The sequence below is a fragment of the Neovison vison genome, chromosome 12, assembly GCF_020171115.1.
Source record: "Neovison vison isolate M4711 chromosome 12, ASM_NN_V1, whole genome shotgun sequence".
NCBI classification, from domain to species: Eukaryota; Metazoa; Chordata; class Mammalia; order Carnivora; family Mustelidae; genus Neogale; species Neogale vison.
The window spans coordinates 87127176-87150580 of NC_058102.1; the positions used below are offsets into that span (position 1 = coordinate 87127176).

The window sequence follows — 23405 nt, forward strand, 5'->3', positions numbered from 1 at the left end:
ATTTACCTTTTGAAGCTGAAATAGGAAGATAATGCTCAAAGTCATACAAAAGCTGCAGTATTTGCAAACACAATGCCTCTGTGGCTAGAAGGAAGTGAAGGAGTGTGTGTGTGTCCCGCAGTATAGCCCATGGAGATGGACAGCTGCCATTCATTCCAGCCAACTGCAGTTCCATGTAGGAATATGACCCAGTGTTGAAAATCTCCTTTTCAATCAGATAATTATGCAAAATCTTTCAATTTTTAAGTATTAACTTTTTTATTATAAAAATCTTAAGGAAAAAAGTCCTAGTTAAGAAAAGGGGTCAAAAAGAATCTATAACCCACATGTAGACAGGCAGTTTATGACATGAAAACTGGTCCTAGTCTAGTTCTAATCTCTTATTACTTGGTATAAATATCTCACAATAAAATGCTTAGCATTCAGGGAAATTCAACATTAGAAATATTAGCCATTCCTGGAAACAGACTTTGGACCCAGAAATGGTGTTTGGCGTTTTGATGGGAAAAATGGGAAGAAAACACATGGTAGGACTCTAAACATTAGAATGAAAACAAATAGGTCCATCAACATCTTTATAAAAGTAAATGTTAGAAGTTTCTTCTTTTTATACCTAAAAACCTGAATGGTAAAATGGGCTGAGTTACAATGTCACATGGAAAACTGATCATTGGTTATAGCATGGTTTCTGAATCTTATTACAAGGTATTAAGCTCTTTGGAAAATATCATCATTCCTCCAGTAAGATTTCAAGAAAAGCAACAGAGAGAATTATAATTAAGAAGCACATCAATAACCAGGACCAAATATGAATGCTGAGAAGAAGAAATGTTTTCCTTAGAAATGATGTGCTGGTATGAAGTAGCCGCTAAGGGTCTGGTCGATTAAAACTGACATGTAATTTAACCGGCCATAGTCAAGCATCACTTTAAAAGGTAAGTTAATTTGACCAGGTCATTCCAAAAAAGAGCATTACTCCCTCTCCTTTCTCACCTGTGACCCAGATAAAACAAATATCTGATTTATCTGAATACTATCTTTGAAAAAAATAAGACCTATCAATTTTATATAACCTTCAAACTCTACCCAAACTGATATGTTCAGGTTTACATAAATATATACACATATATATTTTTAAATGCCAGAAGTCAAAACACAAGCCCATGGGGTGTGTGGCCACAAGAGGCCAATCATTGAGCTCTGGCTATTGTAGGACAGGGGAGGCGGGTGGGTCTCTGTCCTACACTTAACAGCTGTCAGCTTTTAATGCCCTTTCCCATGAGGAAATCTTTGCCTTTTGTTCAAAACATCTGAACAAAACTCACCTCTGAACTAACAGAGATACATTAACAGGACACCTGGCACAAAAGGATTAAGACAAAGTAGTTCTTATACAGTCTCACGGGCTGTCAGTCATCTAGACACAAGTGAGTCGGCATCCACTGTGTTCAGAAGGTAGAGTTCAGGCTGAGCCGTCAATCCCAGATGGCACTAAGGACAAAAAAAAACGGAAAAGGGTTAGACTCATTTGCCAGTATTTATTTATTTTATTTATTTATTTATTTATTTATTTTGCCAGTATTTATTTATCTATGTAGAAAGATTTTATTTATTCGACAGAGAGAAAGAGCACAAGCAGGAGAGAGTGGCAGACAGAGGGAGAAGCAGGACCCCCGCTGAGCAGGGAGCCCCAGGGGGACCACAGCCGGCTTGGCAAAGCCTGAGGCAGACACTCAATGGACTGAGCCACATAGGCACTGGTGATTTGCAAGTATTTAAATGTTGTAACTGGCGCGTGAGGACCTATAATCAGCACATCAAAAGATGCTTTTTTCCAGTACTGCTATATTGGTTTTTATTTCAGAAAAGAAATGGCTTGCAGATACATGAATGGTTTATGGCACATAAAATAGCTAGGTACTGAAATAGTTAAGAATTGAGGTAGTGCCAAACGCCCTCAGCAAAATTTGCACTTTGACTATTCTTCTGACACACTTGGCTGCTGCTGGATTTTTTTTTTTTTTAAGATTTTATTTATTTGACAGAAAGAGAGAGCACAAGCAGGGGGAGGGGTGGAGGGAGAGAGAGAAGCAGGCTCCCTGCTGAGCAAGGAGGCCAGACTCCAACTCTGACTCTGTGGCTGGATCCCATGACCCCAGGATCATGACCTGAGCTGCTTAACTGACTGAGCCAACCAGACATCCCAGGATGGCTACTTCTGATAAGGACATTCAGAGCCAACACACCAAATGCTTTTGTATTCTGGTACTGTTTCAGAAATCAAATAAATTCTAAAGAATGAAAATCAAATGTTAGAATGAAATATGAATTCTAAATTATTAGAATTAAACACTAATTCTAAACCCTGAGCTCAGTCTAAATCCTGAGCCATATTATCCAGGCTGGCCTCACGATCTTTTGGCACCTGAGCAGAGAACAGCCTTTCATTTAAAAAAAAAAGTGCTGAGAGAGGGAAATGACCTATGGGTCTCAAATGTTTGTCAGGCTGAACTGAAATTACTTGGACTGCTTTTAAAACATGGCCAGACCGCCTTCCTGGAAACCTGAATCCCTATAGTTTATTTTGTTTTGAAGTAGGCCCCACACCCAGTGTGGAGCCCAGTACCGGGCTTGAACTCTTGACCTTGAGGTCAAGAGCTGAGCTGAGATCAAGAATAGGATGCTTAACTGAGACACCCAGGCAACACCCCCCTTTATTTTCTGAATCCCTATTGTTTGAGATCTGTGAAGTTATTGTTTACTCCTTTTCTCTCCTCTGCATACACTGAGACAATCACTGAATCTCATTTTAGCCTTACTGTTATTACTTAGGGTTTTAGGAAAGTTATCACCCCTTGGCATCAACAGCCTGTATGTTAATGCAGAATGTAAACTATAAATCCATAGAAGGAAAACATCCCTATTATAGTATAGTGGAAAAGTCACCAGAGTTGGGTTCAAACTCCAATTCTGCTACTTGAGAGGAGCAGACCTTGAGCAAGTTCATGTACACTTCTGGAGCCTTATCCTACTTATTTGTAAAAATGGGAATAAATGCTACATTTGAGAATACCAAGTACATTAATACGCCGTTAGTCTTCAACAAATGTAATTTTTTAATGTATTACAAATTGTCCCGTATACCTCACAGGCTTGTGATGGCTGTGTGAAGATGACCCCAGATGAAGCCCAAGATAAAACTGTTCTAAGAACAGTGACTAACAGTGGCCTTGGGGCAGAGAGACAACTCTTCAGACAAGCCTCCTTATTCATTTTAGGGTCTTACATCTCAGGTTAGTAACCAAGAGCGATTGTCATATACACTATAAATTCACTGCAGCCTTTTCACAAGAGCTGAGGTGGTGGGCTTCCTCATTATGTAGTAGGCAAGAGTGTCATTATTAGTCCTGTGATCCCCAGTCACTCAGATGATTTACTAGACAAAACCTCCTCATCGGAGAAGTTTGTCATATTGCTCTGAAACACTGAGAAATGGGGCCAAATGACCCAGGAGTAGGCTAAATACTGTCAGGGGCAGAGAGGTAGTGCAAATGAGTAAGCTTAATAATTCTTAGCTACTACTGAGGTAGAATCACAGAGGGCCCTGGCCTATTTTCTGTGCTTACCAAAAAGCATTCGAAGTTGTTTCAAATTTAGCAAAGGTCAAACAAAATTAGTCTACCAGCTGGCAACTGGTGAGCTGAAACATATTCTATCACTAATTAGAGTATCACACAAATGCTTTGATATGTTCCTGGTCCTGCCAAACACCCAGCTTGGTGTCTTAACCCTGCACAAAGTGTGTACTATGTATTATATAGCATGGTTTGGGAATGACAGTGTGGGCTCCGGAGTTAAGCTATTCAAGTCGAAATGTCCATTGCCTATTCAACAGCGATGTGATGTGGGGAAGTTACTTTTTGGCCTTTCAGTTGCCTTATCAATAAAGAGGCAGATCCTCTTGTTGTTAACAATTAAACGAGGTCATAAGAGGGCTCAGACCAGGACTAGCACATGGTAGTGGTTTTTAACATTCATAAAAGCTAAGATGCCAAGAGAAGTGGATACATTTAGATGCACTGGTCCTGTCCAATAAAGGAGCAGATAGCATTCCAGAGGGCGGAGCTAAAAGAAATGTCTCAAATCAGATCTTCAAATTGTTGCCTCCTGGTTTAGTTCTGAATTTAAACCCAGGTTAAGAAGGGAGAGCTAAATGAGGTAGGACAACATGGAGAATAAAATTCCCAGATTACTTCTATCGTGTTTCAGTATCTGTCTCCTGTAAGACACACAGGAAAAGCTTACAACAGAGAAAGGGAAAATGCAGTTCTGTGCCAACCTTGGGATAAATGAAGTGCTGACTTAGATTTTCCTGTTGTTTATATGGTGTCAGGAACTGCAGTTTACTATGCCTGAGCTTTGTCTTTGTTTTATTAAATGGTGCCAGTTTTTCCATTTATATCAGTTCTGCCAAAATGCTTTCAGTTTTTAAGCTAAACAATTTTGGTTTCTCTTTTCAAATACTCATACTTTTTATTGGCATCATAGATAGGGAACATAAAAGCTTACTTCAGTGGTGAAACAAGACTACAGATAGAAAAATGTTCAACTCAGGGCAAAGAAATGCAGAATAACAATTTTTTTGGACTTTAAGTAATGCAACGATGTGACCTTTAGGAGCAGCAAAACTATGTGACTAAGTGGGTAAACTGGTATGACTGTTTGGTGTCTGGAGTCCAGGAAAGTCTTCTCAGGACTAAACCTATTTGCACCTCCATCCCTTTAGAAGAGAAAAGCACTAACAATGTGGGCTTAAAATGTCATCTAGGTGGCGGCTGATGTTGCAGTATCTCGGAAGTATTTTCTTTTCTTTTTTTTAAAAGATTTTATTTATTTATTTGTCAGAGAGAGTGAGCACAGGCAGACAGAGAGGCAGGCAGAGGCAGAGGGAGAAGCAGGCTCCCTGCTGAGAAAGGAGCCCGATGTGGGACTCGATCCCAGGACCCTGGGATCATGACCTGAGCCAAAGGCAGGCGCTTAACCAACTGAGCCACCAAGGTGTCCCTTTTCTTTTTTTTTTTTAAGATTTAATTTTTATTATTTATTTGGCAGAGAAAGAGAGAGTGTGCAAGGACAAGCAGAGGGAGCGAAAGGCAGAGGGAGAGGCAGGCTCCCTGCTGAGCCAGGAGCCCGATGCTGAGCTTTGGTCCCAGGACCCTGGGGTCATGACCTGAGCCAAAGGCAGATACTTAACTGACTAAGCCACCCAGGCATCCCCAGAAGTATTTTTAAGGTTAAAAAAATACCCAGGAAACCAAACAGGAAAAGGAAAAAAATCTTTTAATTACAAACCAAGTTTACATAGTGTTAAATGGGCACTAACAGCTCAGTTGTAACCACTTATACTACTAGCAGGACCTTACAGGAGCCAAACTCCAGCTCTTCCCCATCCATTAACTCCCAGTGTGCTGTGACAGCACAATGACTTCATGTCACACTTGTGGAAAACAAGGACCACTTAACATCCGGCACAGACAGCGCGCACACTGGCGCTGGGAGACTTCACAGCATTGTTTATTGCACCCAGAGTACTGGCTGAAGTACACTTTCTGACAGGATCAAATGAAATACAGTATTGAGTATTTTTAACACTGTCAAACACTACACACATAGTATTATAAAATGCCATTTAACTGGGAAGAAATTTTCCATCATCTCAAGTCATAAACAAAACTTTTTAAAGAAAACAAGCAGCTTTACCTGAACTTCTAAGTGTTATGACTCTGAGAGTGACTGGACCCACCCAGATTCAGGGCAAAGGTAGTGTGTGTTATTATACTCTCTTTACAAACAATTTTTTTTGTCAATTTTGCCTCTACCTAGCCCAGCCAGATGAGAGATTAAGATGTCAGCCCCCAGTATCTTCACAGAGTGCCCTTATGACCAGTTTGGGAAATGAAGACAGGGACAGGGGCAGATGTGAGGAGGAACAGTGAGGGAAATTTCTCTTTCATGATCCTGTGCTTGAGGGCCTAAAATAAGGTATGGTCAGTGATACACAGTGGTTTACCCTTAATGCCTTATAAAAGTCCACCCAGTCTATACTCTTGACCTGGTATCAGCAATAATGCATTTAGGGGCTCAGGTGAATAGATAAGGTCAATCAACCAGGAATCTAGAAGGAAAGCTCCAAAAATGAGAAGTCATTGCCATTCAATGCCATTCCCATTACTGTTCTCATCAAGTCAATGGCTAGAGCAGACTTGATTATTTATCTCCACCAGACAAATGTGATTTGCTTTGATATAATCACATAATCTCAGGCTCCATATGTAAAAATGTCAGCAGTGGCTGAAGAGAAGCAGCTTCATGCTGAAGGGACCCATGTCCTCTGACTCCAGAGCTCCACCATCTGGTCTCAAAGTTTTTCCCTCTGAGGGAATGGCTGAAGAGAGGTAGCCCAGTGCAACCTTGCTGAGAGAGCTTTCAATCACAGTGATTCCTACTGACTTGCTGAGAGACACAGAGCTTTGCAATAGTTAGGTCCATAGCTCCCGAGATTGCCTTGCAGGTTGTCTTGGGCATGCTTCGGAAAACCATGACAATTCTGGTAGGAGGTGTCTTTTAGGAATAAAACAGATGACTCTTCTTTCCTTTAAAGTCTTTTCTCATTCCAAAATCTCATGAGAATGTCAGTTCATAAATGCTACCATCTTTTTTCTATAACCAACCTCCTGAATGAGGAAGGTGAAGGCTTTATAAATCTATATGCTCAAGAGTAAATATCATCAGGAAAGCTCTGTATTAACATGAAAGTTAAGAAAATCGGGACTGGAAAGAAAATCCTGATAAGCTTTCAATCTCTGAGGAAAATCTGCTCAGTGACTTTCCAAGGTGATTAATAACCAACACCCACACGCCAGCTTTGCTGTTTGTTTATCACCATCTTTATCCTTTCTCATCCCTCTTAACTTCCACCAAGAAATTTAAAATGAAAAGAAGTTAAAAGAATCCTGAACCTGAAGGAGGTAGATTTTTCATAATTTTATATTTAATATGGATGAAAACCAGTTTAGTTGAGATTTTATTTTTTTATAATTAAAATAACTGACAGGGTATGCATAAGAAAAGTATTTCTCAGCCTTTTATCTTTTTATAAACAAAACCTGCATACCCATTCTATAATTTGTCTTATGAAAACTTTAATACATTTCTCAAATATTTTTTTTTAACACACAGTCTGGTTAAGAATAATGCATACAGGATTATCTCTCAAAAGGATAAAATAAGCTGGCCCTTGGGCAGCTACTTAAGAGTTAGTGTTGGAATGATAGCAGCATATGTCAGTTTTTCAAAGATCCTATCTAATGCAGTTCCCAGGTTAGAAGGTCAGGAAGAAAAAAAAGATTTCCATCTTTTCAAACATATACTGAAACAAAGTCTTTCCCAACAAAGAGCTGAGTCTTAAATGCACTCTGTGCAACAGCACATACTTTTGGCTATGTTCACACAGTAAACCATAGAAACACACTGGCTCTGATGGCTACCCGTGGAAGACAGACAGACTGATCCAGTGTCTACTTAGCGTAGCCGCCAGCGGCTTCTCCGGTCAGCAGGACTTTGGAGATGCTTACCGTACGCCCACAGTCCAGGAAGGACATGCCCAATGCAATCAAACATTGCCAACCCTGAAAGATAAAGTATGGTCATCATTCGCCAACCTCTCTGCAGATCCCTCTTCCCATCATGACTGCTTACACTGCACTGCTCAAGATGCAAAGCTGCTCTCCTTTCTCTTTTTTTTTTAAAGATTTATTTGTCAGAGAGAGAGGGAGGGAGAAAGTGAGCACAAAAAGAGGGCGTAGCAGGCAGAAGCAGGGTTCCTGCTGAGCAAGGAGCCTGATGCAGGACTCGAACCCAGGACCCTGGGATCAGGACCCGAGCCAAAGGTAGACGCTTAACCAACCAAGCCACCCAGGCATCCCCCTGCTCTCTTCCTTGAACATCCAGCTCTGCTCATGTCCTACCACCCAGTTTGCACAAGTCATTCTCCCAACCCCACACCCCCATTAAGACATCCTGGAATCTGCTTTTCTCAAAAAAGTTTCTTCATACTATTTTCAATATCGAGTTCCCTGTTCCTACTGCTTTGTGTTTGTTGTTTCTTTTGTCCAACTGGGAGTTCCCTGAAGACCATCTTTCTTCAGTCCTACCCCATTCCTCATGATGCAGCTGGAGGTAATGACTGACAGACCAATACAACTGGGACAGCACCCCAAACTGCTCAAGTATGTGTTTGGGAGCTTAATAGCAGTAACCAACCCTAGAATCAGTCCCCAGCCTAAAAATGGGTCTTCAACAACCTCAACAGTCTCAGGCTACCTGAGGACAACTCAGTCTCTTCAGAGCTAATCTGCAGGAAGGAAGGATTCCCTTAACTTCTACAGTGAATTTTAAAAATAATTCCTGTCAAGGACATGTTCAGTTACTTGGGTTTTCTTGGAGTAAATCCCTAGAATATAGGTTCAGCATAATCCTAGGGTGTTCAAGGTTTACTAGGGAGGAAAGAAGAAAAAATAAATCAATCCAGGGCTTAATTTTTCAATAGTCACTAAAGTTATTTTCTCAATCGAGTACTTAACCTGTGTCAGATATTAGCATGGGGACTAGGTAAGTGTTAAAAAGATCAGCAGGTCTCCAGCCTCCATCCTTAACCATTCTCTGAAGCATATATGGTACAAATTCTGCTGTCCCTTAAGCCTCCACATATGCATTTTTCAGAGAAACCTGTATAGAACAGGGAGGTGGGTTTGTTGTCTTTGTTGCTACAACTATTTTCCATTAATATAAGTAATGTTACAGAAGATTTAGAAAATAAGACAAAAAAATATATCCATCAAGGAAATATCCTAACACAACTACTATCACCATTTTTAACATAATTTATCCCTGATTTTTAGGGAAAAAAAAAAAAGATCATCTTGGAATACATTATTCTGCATTTTCTGTATAGTGATGCTTTTATAACCAACATTTTTAAATAACTCTAGAGTAATTCAATGAGAAAATATCACTATTCTTTCTTTTGTAGACAGCTATTAAAATCTTATGCCACTCTCTACTTTCTATACTCTTCTTTTAATTCTTCAAAAACACGATACTCTCTTATCAGGAATTTTTTTAAAGCTATTAATTTATTTATTTGAAAGAGAGCACAAGCATGAGCAGGCAGAGGGAGAAGGAGAGGCAGACTCCCGGCCGAGCAGGGAGGCTGAAATGAGGCTTGATCCCAGAACCCTGAAATCATGACCTGAGCTGAAGGCAGATGCCTAACCAACTAAGCCACCCAGGTGCCCCTCTTATCAGGAATTACTAAGAATGGAAACCAGACAGAAGTAACATGACAGCTCTTAAGAGCCAAAATAAATTTTATGGTTAAAAATATTTTGAACCACAGGTGACTTAACAATTTCACATAAACAGTCTCATTAACCTGGAGATAGGACTTTTATTTTTTATTTTTATTTTTTTGCTATGTGCTTTAAAAAAAAAAAAGAAAAAAGATTGCTATTTTGCTCTTTTGGATCCTTTCATTTTGGTGTTCATAAGCCCCATCTCTACCATGTCTGATACCTACAACCCTGCCCCCTTCTGAAAAGACTTACCAGGTAAAACACAAAGCTCAGATAAGCCACACTGACCACAGCAGCTACCACATACAGTGCCACATGCCCTAGTTCCTGGACATAAACCAGGACGAAGTACATGTTGATGGAACAGACAATAAGGACCAATATCCCGCCGGCAATCCTCCAGCCTCTGTAAAAGAATCATCAGTCACTGGGGGAATAGTCTAACCCATTCACAAGCAGAAAAGGACACTGTCCTGTGGAGTAGACAGGACAGGAGTTAAGAGGCATTTCAAAATGCACTGAAAATTATTCTTATCATGTCCCAAGTAAAACACCAATAGGGAGAAAGAGGGGGGAAAAATACTATCAAATAATCCTTAATATTTAAGTCCCTAAAAATGCAACAAGTCTCAAGTACCTAGAAAGCAACAAATAATTTCAAATACCCCATACCCTTTCAAGAAGTACATGAAAGGTATTCATTTATGCTTTTCTCATTTAACATGGTATTAAGGTGCTTTACACTTCAGTGACTAAAGCTAAAGAATTAAAGCCTTAAGAGTGGAACTTTCTCATGCTAGAAATGAAAAATGTGCTTGCCTTCTTTACTGCATTCATAGTCTCTGTTCTCTGAGCCAAAAACTAAGGGGCAGCTCTAGCATTCACCTCTCAAAACATGTGGTTCTCCCGCCTGACTCATTTTCTCACTGGTCTATTCAATGAAGATATGCTTCCCCACATATTTTTGGGGAACTGAGAAGTACACTCACATTCCATTGGTAAAGTCATTCATTACTGGCCGCAAGCTTGTAAATGTGAGGATGGGTATCAGAGCAAAGGGAAGCTGGAAGAGAAAGAATGGAGATCAGATGGGGCTACTGGAGATCCTTGTATTATCCCAAGAGTAGCACTGTTAGCACATCGGAAACACATAATAACCTGTCTCATCTACCTCATGAGAAATTATTCCTATTATCCCAAGATGCTCATGCATTATGTTGAAACCTATGGAGTCGTCTGATCCGATGTCTTTATTCTGTCAATGGACACCGCTTCTGATCCAGTGTCTTTATAAACATTCCTATCTGTCTTGCTTTTTTAACCTCAATAGGACCTAGCCATGTCCTATGTTATTTAATGTTTGCTTGGATTAAAAAACAGTAATTTTATGCTCTATATATAATTATAACAGATAATTCCCATTCAATAGGCTTTTACAAACCAAAACATTTCTAAAAGCTTTTCAGATACCAGGGATTCCATACATTTACCGAGACTGTGCCTCTTTCTTGCTCTGAATTTTTCCCAGGACCCAGCACTACAGGCTTGGTACCTAACAGCAATATATAACACTGCCTGATTAAATGGGATGGGGCTTCCCCCAGCTCCCTCCTCACCTGTAAGCTCTGCAGAACATTCAGAAAGTCATTCATCCCTGTTAGATGCTCTACGTCCTGGAAGATGGCAACAAGCAGAGTGGGGATGATGGCAATAGAGCGGGTCAGAATCACTCGGGCAAAGCGTGACCATTTTAGGTTCAAGAATCCCTGGAAGAAAACCCAGAAGCAGGATAAATGTCTAGAACAGGAAACAGAAAAAGGTTTGGGAGGTTCAGGAAGACCCTAGAAACATGGGATTAAGGAGATGTCACAAAAGGGCAATCAATGTTTTCTTCCTCTACTCTATACCAGTCAAAACAGCACATACCTCCATGACAAACTGGCCAGAGTAAGTTCCTGTCATGGTGGAGCTCTGTCCTGCAGCCAGGATCCCAACAGCCCAGATGTAGAGTGCAGCTGGTCCAAAGTAACATCCCAGTACAACACCCTGGGGGAGACAAGGGAGAAAGATGTTTTTGTCAATGATCTGCTTAGACAACGACCAAAACAAAATTGCTCTGTAGCAAGTGCTGTGCTGGGCGCTATTCCGCAGAAGCCAGACTCAGGACCTGACCTCATTTTAGGGGCCTTTGACCTAAATTTTGCTGGATACTCCTTCATTCCTCTGCTTAAGTCTTTTCTCCGAGTTCCTAAAGCCTTCATCCTCAACCTACATCTTAAATATGTTTAAAATTAAAAAAGAAAAAGAAAGAAAGTCTACACAACAATTCCCCAATTATATTACTTAACACACTATTCTGGAAGATAGTAACAGGAGTGAAGAGAAAGGTCAAATACATTTGGGAAATACTACATAAATTATGCATTCTACTCTTGGGAGGTTCATAATATAACCAGCATAAAAGGGACTGAGAGGTTCCAATAAAGAATACTTTACCAGGAGCACTTTCTTTAGTCTCCCCCAGTTAACATCCTATAAAACACTATACTACCACCATAACTCTACAGTTCATCTTTTAGCTGATCCTCTATTCCCTCCCACATAATCCAAAAATGCTTGCCTGGCACCTAGACCTCTGAAGTAAATGACACTCCAGAAAAGACAGTTTCAGCTCCAAAGTGAACCCACAGAAAATTATCAGATACTATGCCAAAAATACTGATTCAGGAGCACTGATTACAAATCTGAAAAGGCTTACCCCTTTGTAGATGTCCACTGCCAGTGTTGAGTTATCATCAGGAAAAAGGTGAGTATGGGGACTGCTGTTATTTCTACAGACTGCAATCTGGAACACAAAGCAGTTCAGGAGCAACTTTTATTTTTGAGGCAAGGACCAGACCAGAAGAGGATTCCTACAGATCACAAACTACAGGTCACATGCAAGTCACCTAGGAGACACAGGCTGGAAGTTAAGACACTGGATACAGGTTGTAATGAGAGCTGGGACTGGCAGTAATGGCACTTATGGTCTTCTTCCATAATCCTTCTACACCCTCATGCTATCAAAAATATTTACTGTTGGGGCGCCTGGGTGGCTCAGTGGGTTAAAGCCTCTGCCTTTGGCTCCGGTCATGGTCTTAGGGTCCTGGGATCCAGCCCCGCATCAGGCTCTCTGCTCAGCAGGGAGCCTGCTTCCTCCTCTCTCTATGCCTGCCTCTCTGCCTACTTCTGATCTCTGTCTGTCAAATAAATAAATAAAATCTTTGAAAAAAAAAAAATTTACTGAGTTAAGAGTATGCATGGGGGGTGCCTGGGTGGCTCAGTTGTTAAGTGTCTGTCTTCAGTTCAGGTCATGATCCCAGGGTCCTGGGATCGAGCCCCTCATCTACCCCTCAAGTCTCTATGCTTGGTGGGAAGACTGCTTCTCCCTCTCCCACTTCCTCTGCTTGTGTTTCCTCTCTCACTGTGTCTCTGCCAAATAAATAAAATCTTAAAAAAAAAAAAAGTGTGCACAGTAATACATGAATGCTGGCTTGCTTTAAGTGATGACAGGAGGAGAGGGCCCTTAAGAAATATGAGAGGACTCCTTAGTCATAGCAGAGCCAGAAGTCAGAGATCCTATAGATAGGCCATCAGGAATCAAGACAATAGAGTATTCAAAATACAAAAGAGGAGTGCCTAGGTGGCTCAGTGGGTTAAAGCCTCTGCCTTCAGCTCAGGTCATGATTTCAGGGTCCCGGGATGGAGCCCCGCATCAGGCTCTCTGCTCAGCAGGGAGCCTGCTTCCTCCTCTCTCTCTGCCTGCCTCTCTGCCTATTTGTAATCTCTGTCTGTCAAATAAATAAATAAATAAATCTTTAAAAAAAAAAAAAAAAGAGGGAGAGTATCTTAGTCAGTTTTGCATTCTGTTTGTTGACTCCTCCCTACCGGTCCTCACCTCCAAATACCGGGCTGGCAAGCAGGCTGGCAGTTGATAAACAGGAAACAAAAGGGGATGATGACAAAGAGCCAAACAGACATGAAGGCACAAACACAATAGCGTGAGGCAATCTTTATTCTGAGGCAAACTCCCTTCTGAGCCAATAGCTTGGAAACATGGGTCCAGGCCTGGCCTATCCCCAGACTCTGGACCCTGACTAGTGCCATGATGAGGGGGCAGCCCCAAACCTGGAGATCTGTTTCCCCTGAGCTCCAAGTCCCTGTCACTCTTCCTGTCTTCCGGCCTTCACTACCCTCACATTCAATACCACTCATGACCCTGGCTTACTCACCACCTGGTCGTTGGTTTTTTCAAAAAATGCTTCAGCAAAGACTGAGACGACAAAGACGTTGATGATGAAGGAAACAAAGAGAGCAATGCAGGATTCGATGAAAAAATACTTATTAGCTTCTCGAACTTCCTGCTTATTGGCTCGGTTTACCTGTCTGGACTAGAGACATAAACGTCAAAGTCATTTTTTGATTAGTTAGAACAAGTTTCTTTGTACTATTTCGTAAGTTTGGAGTTAGCTGAAAGATTTAGAGGGCAAACAACTGACATTTTCTCACAAGAAATGTGAGAAAACTTACTTATATCCTGGCTCAGTGAGTAAGGACCTCATGACCCTCTGACAACACTGCACGTTCCTCAAACAGGAAATGATGACTATGTGCTACTGAGCTCTCAGTTACTGTGGCTAGAAGAACCACTGACATAAAAAAACCACCTGATTTTCAGTCCTAACAACCTTCATTATAAAGGTCCCTGAGATCTCCCAGCAAACTATTGTATAAGATGACTGATAAAACCTTGGTTGGGCTCTTTACTCCTGATCTCCTCAAGGTCACTGAGTCTCTTGGGATTTTTTTTTAATCTTTTGGGATTTAAACACAAGAGATTTGGTGCACTTTTCGACCTTTTATGAAGAATTTTAGTCCCAGTTTCTCTGTGGGGTCACTTATTTCTGGTCACCTTTGTGACAAAAACAGAGTCTGAGTATGCAAAGTTTATTAACATCCAACCGTGGAAAAACCTTTCTCTCCTTTAGGGCTCTAATGCTTTTCAACTAAGTGTGTGTTCCCTGAAACTAAAGGAAGCATAAACTATCGGACAACACAGATATAAGGGCCATACTGACCTTGACTAAGGCAGAATGCAGGTACATATTGTGTGGCATGATGACAGCTCCCACGATGCCCACAGCCTGCTCGATCTGTGGGGTGTGGCAGCCTGAACAGGATGGCAGGAACATGCCTTTGAGTACCTGGCTCTGGCTGGGTTTCACTGTAACATACTACATACCAACATAACTATTAGAATATGAGAGCAGGGGAGGAACACAGTACTAGGAAACACTCAGCATCCATTGCTCCTTACAACACTTTCTTCAACAACCACCAAGAATAATGAGGAATATAGAACCATCAGAAAACAAAGCAGCATGAGGGACTTGCTTCCAGAGGTCTGAGAATTCAGGCCTGGGATATCCAAATATTTCACATCATATTTTAGATATACAAAGTAGATGTGTAGAGAATGTCATTAATATTCTAAAGAATTAGATGGCTGCTAAGGGCCTCACTGACATTATTTTCACAACTGCTCCTATGAGACAGACCCAAGAATATAGTCAATTCTTGATTATCCATACTTATTCCTCTATTCACCTATGTTTATCTAAAAATATGTTTGCCACTAATGTATGCTGAGACACATTCATAAATACTTCTCATACATAGTTTTTCCTGGTTCAGCCTTTCTCTTGGAAGCCTTAGACTAATCTATTACATAATCTACTCACAGATTAGATGTGTTTTTTTGTTTTTGTTTTTAAGATTTTTTATTTATTTATTTGACAGAGAGAAATGACAAGCAGAGAGGGAAGCAGGCTCCCCGCCGAGCAGAGAGCCCGATGCGGGACTCGATCCCAGGACCCTGAGATCACGACCCGAGCCGAAGGCAGCGGCTTAACCCACTGAGCCACCCAGGCGCCCTAAATGTGCTTTTTTAAAATGATTTTATTTCTTTTAGAAATAGAGAGTGTGAACAAGGGGAAGGGCAGTGGAAGAGAGAATCCGATCCCTGAGATCATGACCCGACCCAAAAAATCAAGTCAAGACGTTTAACCAACTGAACCAGCCACCCAGGCATCCCAGATTGGATGTACTTTTAGAAGTTCAGCCAGGCCAATGAGCAAAAATGAGTTTATAACAATTGGACATAGAAAACTACTATCAGGGCACCTGAGTGGCCTTCGGTTCAGGTCATGATCCCAGGATCCTGGGATTTTGCCCCACATGGGGCTCCCTGCTCAGCGGGGAGCCTGCATCTCTCTCTCCCGCTCCCCCTGCTTGTGCTGTCAAATAAATAAATAAAATCTTAAAAAAGAAAGAAAGCTACCATTACTGCCTATAATGGTACTGATTCTTAGGAGTATCTGGGTTGGGGAACAAACCAAGAAACATCCACTATATCCTTTATAGTTCATTAACTTGGAATACAGAGAAAGTTCAAGCTGCAGGTGGTATAAGCCAGGATAAGCAAAACCAGAACCCCTCCAAGTTAACAGCCAGGAATAATGCTGCAACTCCCTCCCTAACTCTCTCTAAGGCTGCTCTGTAATGGGGCTAGCCAACTTGGAACCAGGGAGTCTAGTCTAGAAGTCCTACAAAATCTGGTCATTTTTGACCTAGGAGACCAGCAGGCTTTCCCAGAGACTAGTCTATACAGATCATCTCTCTTCAAAATTGGCCTAGGCTGAACTGGCTTTTTGTTAACACATGTGATAAAATTAAACCATCCTAGCATTATACAGTCTTAAAAGAAAGGGCAAAACAACCCCCTCTCTTTTGGTTATAAAAAGTAATGAATAGCCTGCAACACTTGCCTCATATCCAAATGTGAGGGCCATAATGGTGATAAGAAAGCCAAAAAATGCTTCTAGCTTCCGTAAGCCTAAAGGGGAAAAATGCAACAGTGAGCTCACAGAAGGCAGACTTCTCCACCAGCCAGATGAAGGGAAGTAGCTCCTTTCACTGACCCCTCCATTCCCAGTCTCCTTACCATATTTGTCCAAAAAGAGAAATACAAAGGTATCTGCAATGGTGATAAGAACTCCACCCCATAGAGGAACCCTAGGTCAGAGACAAGAAATGGAGATTAATGGAAGAAAGGAAACGTTGAAAACCACTTTCTTTCCAACAGCTCTCCAGATACACAACACTTGGAGAAGTAAGGACTCGTGGGAGAGGGGACAGTGGCAGGTCAGGCCTTGGGTAGTTTAGGATCACAGCACCAAATGAACAAACTACATTCATTCAAACATTGTCTACTAAGTCAGACATTTAGGATGCAAAGCTAAAAAGTATGGGTCTTACCCCTCAAGGAGCTCACTGTCTAGTGGGACAAACTGAGATACAAATAGATAATTGTAACACACATGTCACACACTGTATAAACAGAGGGATGCATAACCCAATGTGAGAACACGAACATACAGAGCCTACAGCTGCTGGGAGAGAAGGTGGCTCCAGAAAGGTTCCACAAAAAAAATAATACTTGAATTGAATCTTGAAAACTGAAAATTAATTTGGTTTTTGTTTTTACATTTGCTTTAAAATCTAGCAAAATATTACTTTCTGGAGGAAAACCCTCTCACCTTCCTACAGACAGGAGATTGATGGCAATGGCTGAGCCAATAACTTCTTGCATATCTGAGCCAATGATAGCCAACTCCACCATCAGCCATAGGATAATTCGTGGGACCTAAATACCAAACAGCAGAAAGACATAGTTCTAATTAATCATTTTTAAGAACTTTCCCTATAGTTTGGAATTCACATTTGGCACTGACCCATCAACAGTCCTCCATAAGGCGCCAGTCTAGAGATGAAGTACCAGAACTGGGCTCCACCTGGCCTGTCACTGCACTGTACCCCCAAGCTGGAGAAAGCAAGGGTGCTTCTATGTGGTGATGCCTATGAGCCAAGGTCAGGACAGCAGCTGATCCTAATCTTTTCTCTTACCTTCTATTCAATAGAGGAACGGAATTTCTGATCATTAATTTCCACTTAATTTCCTGACTAAAAACAATCCAAAAGTTTTAGGGGAAAATGAGGATGCTAACCTGGTCAAAATATTGTTCAGGAGAGAAGAGAAAATGACCACAGAAGACAATGATCCTGACCATGGCTGAAGAGATAAAATAAAAATGAAGAGGCTGGGATCAACCTTAATGTAATGATAATATATAAGCAAATGAAAAAGGACAAATATGTAAAGGGACTCCAAGCAAACTGGTTGAAACAGAGTGGCATATAACAAAACGGGAACCTAATCTGGTCAAACGATCCAGCTGAAAGACAAATTTAGTTAATACTGGCTCACAGAGGCCAAGAGAAAACCAAAAAATAAAAACACAAAACAAAAACAAAAACAAAAACCCAAACCCAACACAGCTGCTTCGGGTATCTACTACACAAAAAATGGTCACAAAAAAACAACTGTTAATATACATGAAGAGAAACTACAAGAAATTATAAGTTACTAAGGTTTTTTCTAAGAAGCATATAAGGGGGGATAAAGCAGATAAGGATAGTTTTTAGGAGTCAGAAAAGGAGATTATACATTTAGGACAAACCAGAGGCAGATCATTATCTTATCTAAAGATGAAGCTAGGTTAAAACTATCTTCCAGACATAGTGTCCATTCCTGCCTTAGGCAGCAGTAAGAAAAGGCCCAAAATGTCCAGAAAAGAGCTGTGGAAGACAGTGTAACTTCCAGGGTCAGGGTCAATTGAAAAATAATTCTTAACAAATCCAAAGATCCTGCCACATAGAGTTTATAGTAAAAGAGAATACCTTCTTTTTCAAATTGATGACAAAGTCAAACAAAAAAGAAAATACGTGTATTAGGAATATGGATGTATGAATGAAAGTGCTTAAAGCACTCCCACCCCTCCATCGGCTGGGCACTGCTAGATATCAGAAGGCGGAATGAATGGTAAATATTTACTCTAACTGAATTTTTCCAAGGAAGCTTTCTGGCAAAAAATGAATCTCAATTTAAATTCTAAAGAAGTACAGAACCATGGGTTGGCAGCAAGAGAGGCTACAGAATTTCCCCTGGAACTGATCCGCAGGGCCCTGACCACTAAGTCCTCCACTATTTCAGTATATACCACGAGGCCAGCACATTCTGCCAGACACACAGGTTTCTCTGAGATGAGTGACAAACAGGACACTACATGGCTCACCTTAGGATACTGACGATGACACACTTCAGCAAGATGCAACCCTGTGACCACGCCCAGCCTGGCTGCAAGGCGCTGGAGCAGCAGCCCTACGACGGTGGCCAACAGAAGAACCCAGAGCAACTAGAGAAGAAAAAAATCCCATCATAACACTCATTATACAACTGGAGTATTTTCATTTCGTTGTTTGGCAATGTGAATGAGAAACACATTCAGGAAAGAGCCCAGCTCAAGAATCAAATGACCTGGAGATCTGTATCAGGTTCTGCACATAACCTGCTAGGTCATCTCACACCTTTCTGAGCCTTAATTTCTCCCTTGTTCAAGGCAAACTATGTGACTGGATAAAAGAAAATAAATGTAAAGCTAACTATGTGTATAAAATAAATTTTAAAAACCAGATGGCAAGGTACTTTTCACCCAAGTGTCACTGCCAATGAAGTTGCATCTAACTGCCAAGGCTGATGATATCCAACAGGCAGAGAAGGGGGAAAGGATGTGAGGGTGGACTGCATGTGTTTAACAGGGGCAGGGAGAGGACTAGATGTTCACCTTAAATCCAGCCACTGCTCCAGACTGCAAATCAGATTCGATGTTTCCTGGATCCAAGTATGCAATGCTCATAAGAAATCCAGGTCCTGTGAAAGCCCAGAGCTTACGAAAGCTAAAACAAGAATACTATACAAGAGAGGAAGAGATTAAACTAATTATTACCTCCAAAATACTGATCTAATTTATCTGTTTTTGTTTTTTTTTTTTTTTTTCACATATAAAGCAACAATATCAGCTTCTGCATATTGGGTGTGCCCAACTTCAACTTCATCTTACCCACTTCTTATCAATAACCTGGCCACTTCTCTGTCCAAATAAGAGCCCTTCCCTTACCTGCTCTTTCCATCCACCAGCCTCTCATTCTAAAACGTGAGTATGAGTATCAGTACCCTTGTGCCCAACCACCACTCAAAAGGAACAAAAGCTACTGTAAAACACATGAAATTCATACTTTCTAGATCAAAAAATAATCACTAGTACAATGTGGCAACTGTTCTCAAGGTCCTCATTTTCCTGAAAGTTACTGTAAACAGTTACTCTGATTACAAAAGTTGTCTTCAGAGACTGCTTGCAAAATTAGATCTGAGGCCACTGCTCTTGAGTTGTTCAGCAGACTTTCCACTCCTAAGTCTTCCCTAAATAACGTTTTCCTCCAAGGATTTGTCACTAACCTCTTCTTCAGGAATGGTGATCTTCTCATCAAAGTAGGTGGTAAAGGGCTCCTGTGAGTGCTCCTCGGACTGGGGGAGAGATGAGGTACTATAGGCAGGGCTGAGGGCACCAAGACTGGGAGAGTCCCCATGGTCTCCAGAAATATCATCTAAATTAACATATTTGAGAAGAAATAAAAATGAACAAAATACATTAACAACTTGTCCTTAGTAACTTTTTTTTTTTTTTAAAGATTCTATTTATTCATTTGAGAGAGAGGGAGGGAGAGAACATGAACAGGGGAGAGAGGCAGAGGGGAAAGCAGACTCTCTGCTGAGCAGGGAGACCGATGTGGGGCTCCATCCCAGGACCTTGGGATCATGATCTGAGCTGAAGGCAAAGGCTTAACCATCTAAGCCACCCAGACGCCCCTCCTTAGTAACTTTCAAATCAAATCTTTTTAACACCTAAATGCACAAGACCAACCTGGCTCTACTCAATTTATTTCCAATATTTTATTTTCATCTATATTTTAAATATAGAATAATTATAATTCTTTATTAGGCAGTACATTCACATGGATGGAAATTCAGGAAACTAAAAAAAAGCTCATGGTAAAAAAAGCTCCCTCTCACCCCTCCTCCCAAGTCACTTTGCTCTGGGTCAGTTTTAACGCTCATCTCACAATGGTTTTCCTACTTTGACACTTCTGCATTCCTGGTTGGCAACTTTTAGTATCATCTCATTTTCTTCTAAATACACTGATGCCTAGGGCTCAAAATATAACATTCCCTGTCTAGCCACCCTCGTAACCTAAAATCCTAACTTTCAGAAGAACAGAACTAGGTCCATCTAGTTACTACCCTACTCCGCCCCCACCCCCATCCATTATTTGGTAGGACTGAGCCAAAGAATGGTCCTCGGACTTTACACCTCTGACAGGCTTCTCAAAAAATGTGGAAGTTGAAAAATCCTGCCACAGTTAGGTTAAAATCTGAAGCTGCAGGGAAACCACCAAACAGGAACCCTTTGCCTCCTGACTAAGGCCTGCCATGAAGAGCTTCAGGTCATGGGGTGTGGGCACCCTCGTGACAGGAGGGCTCATCTTAGACTGCTTATCAGCATTTCCAGGTCCTGCATTTTGCTCGTAATCTTAAATGCTGGTAAGGGAAGGGTCTGGGAGAAAAGGGCTAATCTGCCAGAAGGATACAAAGCCGAGTTTGGTAGCCATCAAATGGCAATTTCAAACCAAAGAGCTCTAATGTCAGGGTTTCCAAGAAATCCTTGTAACATTCAACTAGAAAAACAAAAGCTTCTTTCTATAGGGAGCTGACCCACTTCTGTGAAGTGGCCCTGAATTATGAGGAAATTTAAAGAAAAGGAATAAAAATTCTAAAGGGGAAATTTATTTAGATTAGAAAGAATTAGAAAACTCCCTCTAATGGATTACACAGTTAAATGCGTTTGCTCGGTATTTTACTGTTCCTTAATGTAAATATCCCAGTGCTGTGAAGAGCCAAAGCATTCTAAAGGTTTTTATGCCAGGCCTGTGAACACTTGCCCTTGGAAGCATTACTGCTACAGAAACCAAACTTGCAGCTAATCTTGGTTCATCTCAGAATTGGAAATAAGATATGAGACAGATCTTCATGGTTATCATTTACAGCTTAAGTTACTGGATAGTGACTGGATTGGACCTGATTGGAGCAGGCCTCCATGATGATACTGTTAGCTAGGGAAGAGTTCAGGACAATTTTTGTTGTGATAGATGATAAGAAGGAAAATATGGTCAATTTCTATTACTGGTTTAAACCAAATTCCAAGTAAAAATCAGACAATAACACAGCTATAAATTACCATCTGGCATCTTCTGTTCAGGACCCAATACCATGGTAGATGCCTGAGTGTCCGAGCTCTTAGAATAGGATTCTGGAAAGGAGAAAAGGGAGACAGGAATGAGCAAGAACAAGTAAGTTCAGAACCAACATTTTGTTACTCTGTATAACTGACCCCATACTAGATGAAAAGAATAATAATTCTTCTAAATTAGAGAATCTTGAAAATAATTACAGCTTTCAGAGCATTATTAAGAAATAGTTAATAAAAATTAAAGAGTCTTAATCACTTTTTGCTAGCAAGACTTTAAAACCAAACTGAAGCATCGGGCTTCTCCGCTGAGTGGAGAGCCTGCTTTCCTCTCTCTCTCTCTCTGCCTGCCTCTCTGCCTACTTGTGATCTCTCTCTGTCAAATAAATAAATAAAATCTTTAAAAAAAATAAAAAATAAAAAATAAAACCAAACTGAAGCAAAAGGTATTTCAGGGAAGTAGGCAAATACTTTTTAATAAGCATCCACAAAAAGGCTGCTAAGCAAACCCCCAGTCTCTGCCTTTGCTTCTAGATTAACTCAAATATTTATTTAAAACCAGACTGATTTCTCCCAACTTTTACAAGTTTTTAAGGACAAAGATCTATGACTCTTTTTTTTTTCTTTACTTTTTTTGATCTAAGAAACAATTTAAGCTCACGATTCAATTTTCTGGAAAGGGGGGAGAAAAGCACCTCACCACCGTACTGTCGTAGAGGGCGATTATTTCCCAGCCTCATATTTCCCTGAGGATGTCATAAGTCCATTTGATGGTCATAAGTCCATTTGGCCACAGATCTATGGAATAGTCTCCAGTCAACCCCACCAATAAGGCTGATTTTTTTACATTTCAATTTACTGATTAAGGAATCTACTTCTCAGTTGATTTCAAATTTGCAAGGAAAGGGGCACCTAGATGGCTTAGTGGGTTAATCCTCTGCCTTCGGCTCAGGTCATGGTCTCAGGGTCCTGGGATCAAGCGCTGCATCGGGGTATCTGCTCAGCAGAGAGCCTGCTTCCCCCCCTCTCTCAGCCTGCCTCCCTGCCTACTTGTGATCTCTCTCTCTCTGTTAAATAAATAAAATCTTAAAAAAAAAAAAATTTAGAAGGAGAAAGATGAGGTAATATTTATTGTTAGCCCCAACCCCCACTTAAATCCCAATAAGAATGATCCTACTGAAAAAGTTAAAAAGCCTCTCCTTGGGGCGCCTGGGTGGCTCAGTGGGTTAGGCCGCTGCCTTCGGCTCAGGTCATGATCTCAGGGTCCTGGGGTCGAGTCCCGCATCGGGCTCTCTGCTCAGCAGGCAGCCTGCTTCCCTCTCTCTCTTTCTCTCTCTGCCTGCCTCTCCATCTACTTGTGATTTCTCTCTGTCAAATAAATAAATTAAAAAAAAAAAAGCCTCTCCTTAGTTATCTTTTACTGTAGAAAGTCTTTTCCTCTCTACTTTCTTTTTTTTTCAATAATCTACCAATATATTCTGTATCTGTTTTAAAGAATTATCAGAGTGGAAGCATTCTAGGTTTCATCCATCTTCCCAGATATAAGCTATACCACCACTTGCTAAGTTGGAAAACATAATCTTTTTTCTCTAGAATCACGAATATCAAGTGTTTTGTTACAGTGGACAACTAGCCATGTCCTTCCTATCAGGTTTTAAGGCACCAGATAACTAAACACCAGTGAGTAGATGCC

The 23405-nt window shown here is 40.9% G+C and overlaps 1 protein-coding gene across 4 annotated transcripts in view; it reads right to left on the bottom strand.

Annotated features, from left to right (window-relative positions):
- Positions 1-233: 233 nt before the first annotated feature.
- The window catches only part of SLC11A2 (solute carrier family 11 member 2), a 57066-nt gene continuing 33894 nt past the window's right edge, over positions 234-23405 (bottom strand). For all 4 annotated transcript variants that reach the window (XM_044229043.1, XM_044229041.1, XM_044229040.1 and 1 more), the window contains 16 exons: positions 21704-21775; positions 19867-20015; positions 19196-19321; positions 18647-18766; positions 17051-17157; positions 16456-16526; positions 16280-16347; positions 14531-14686; positions 13685-13843; positions 12172-12258; positions 11340-11459; positions 11030-11179; positions 10403-10476; positions 9666-9819; positions 7635-7688; positions 234-1491 (listed from right to left, as the gene is read on the bottom strand). In XM_044229043.1, the coding sequence (XP_044084978.1) occupies positions 1414-1491; positions 7635-7688; positions 9666-9819; positions 10403-10476; positions 11030-11179; positions 11340-11459; positions 12172-12258; positions 13685-13843; positions 14531-14686; positions 16280-16347; positions 16456-16526; positions 17051-17157; positions 18647-18766; positions 19196-19321; positions 19867-20015; positions 21704-21775 (1745 nt within the window). In that variant the 3' untranslated portion in view covers positions 234-1413. The remainder of the gene's footprint in view (positions 1492-7634; positions 7689-9665; positions 9820-10402; positions 10477-11029; positions 11180-11339; positions 11460-12171; positions 12259-13684; positions 13844-14530; positions 14687-16279; positions 16348-16455; positions 16527-17050; positions 17158-18646; positions 18767-19195; positions 19322-19866; positions 20016-21703; positions 21776-23405) is intronic.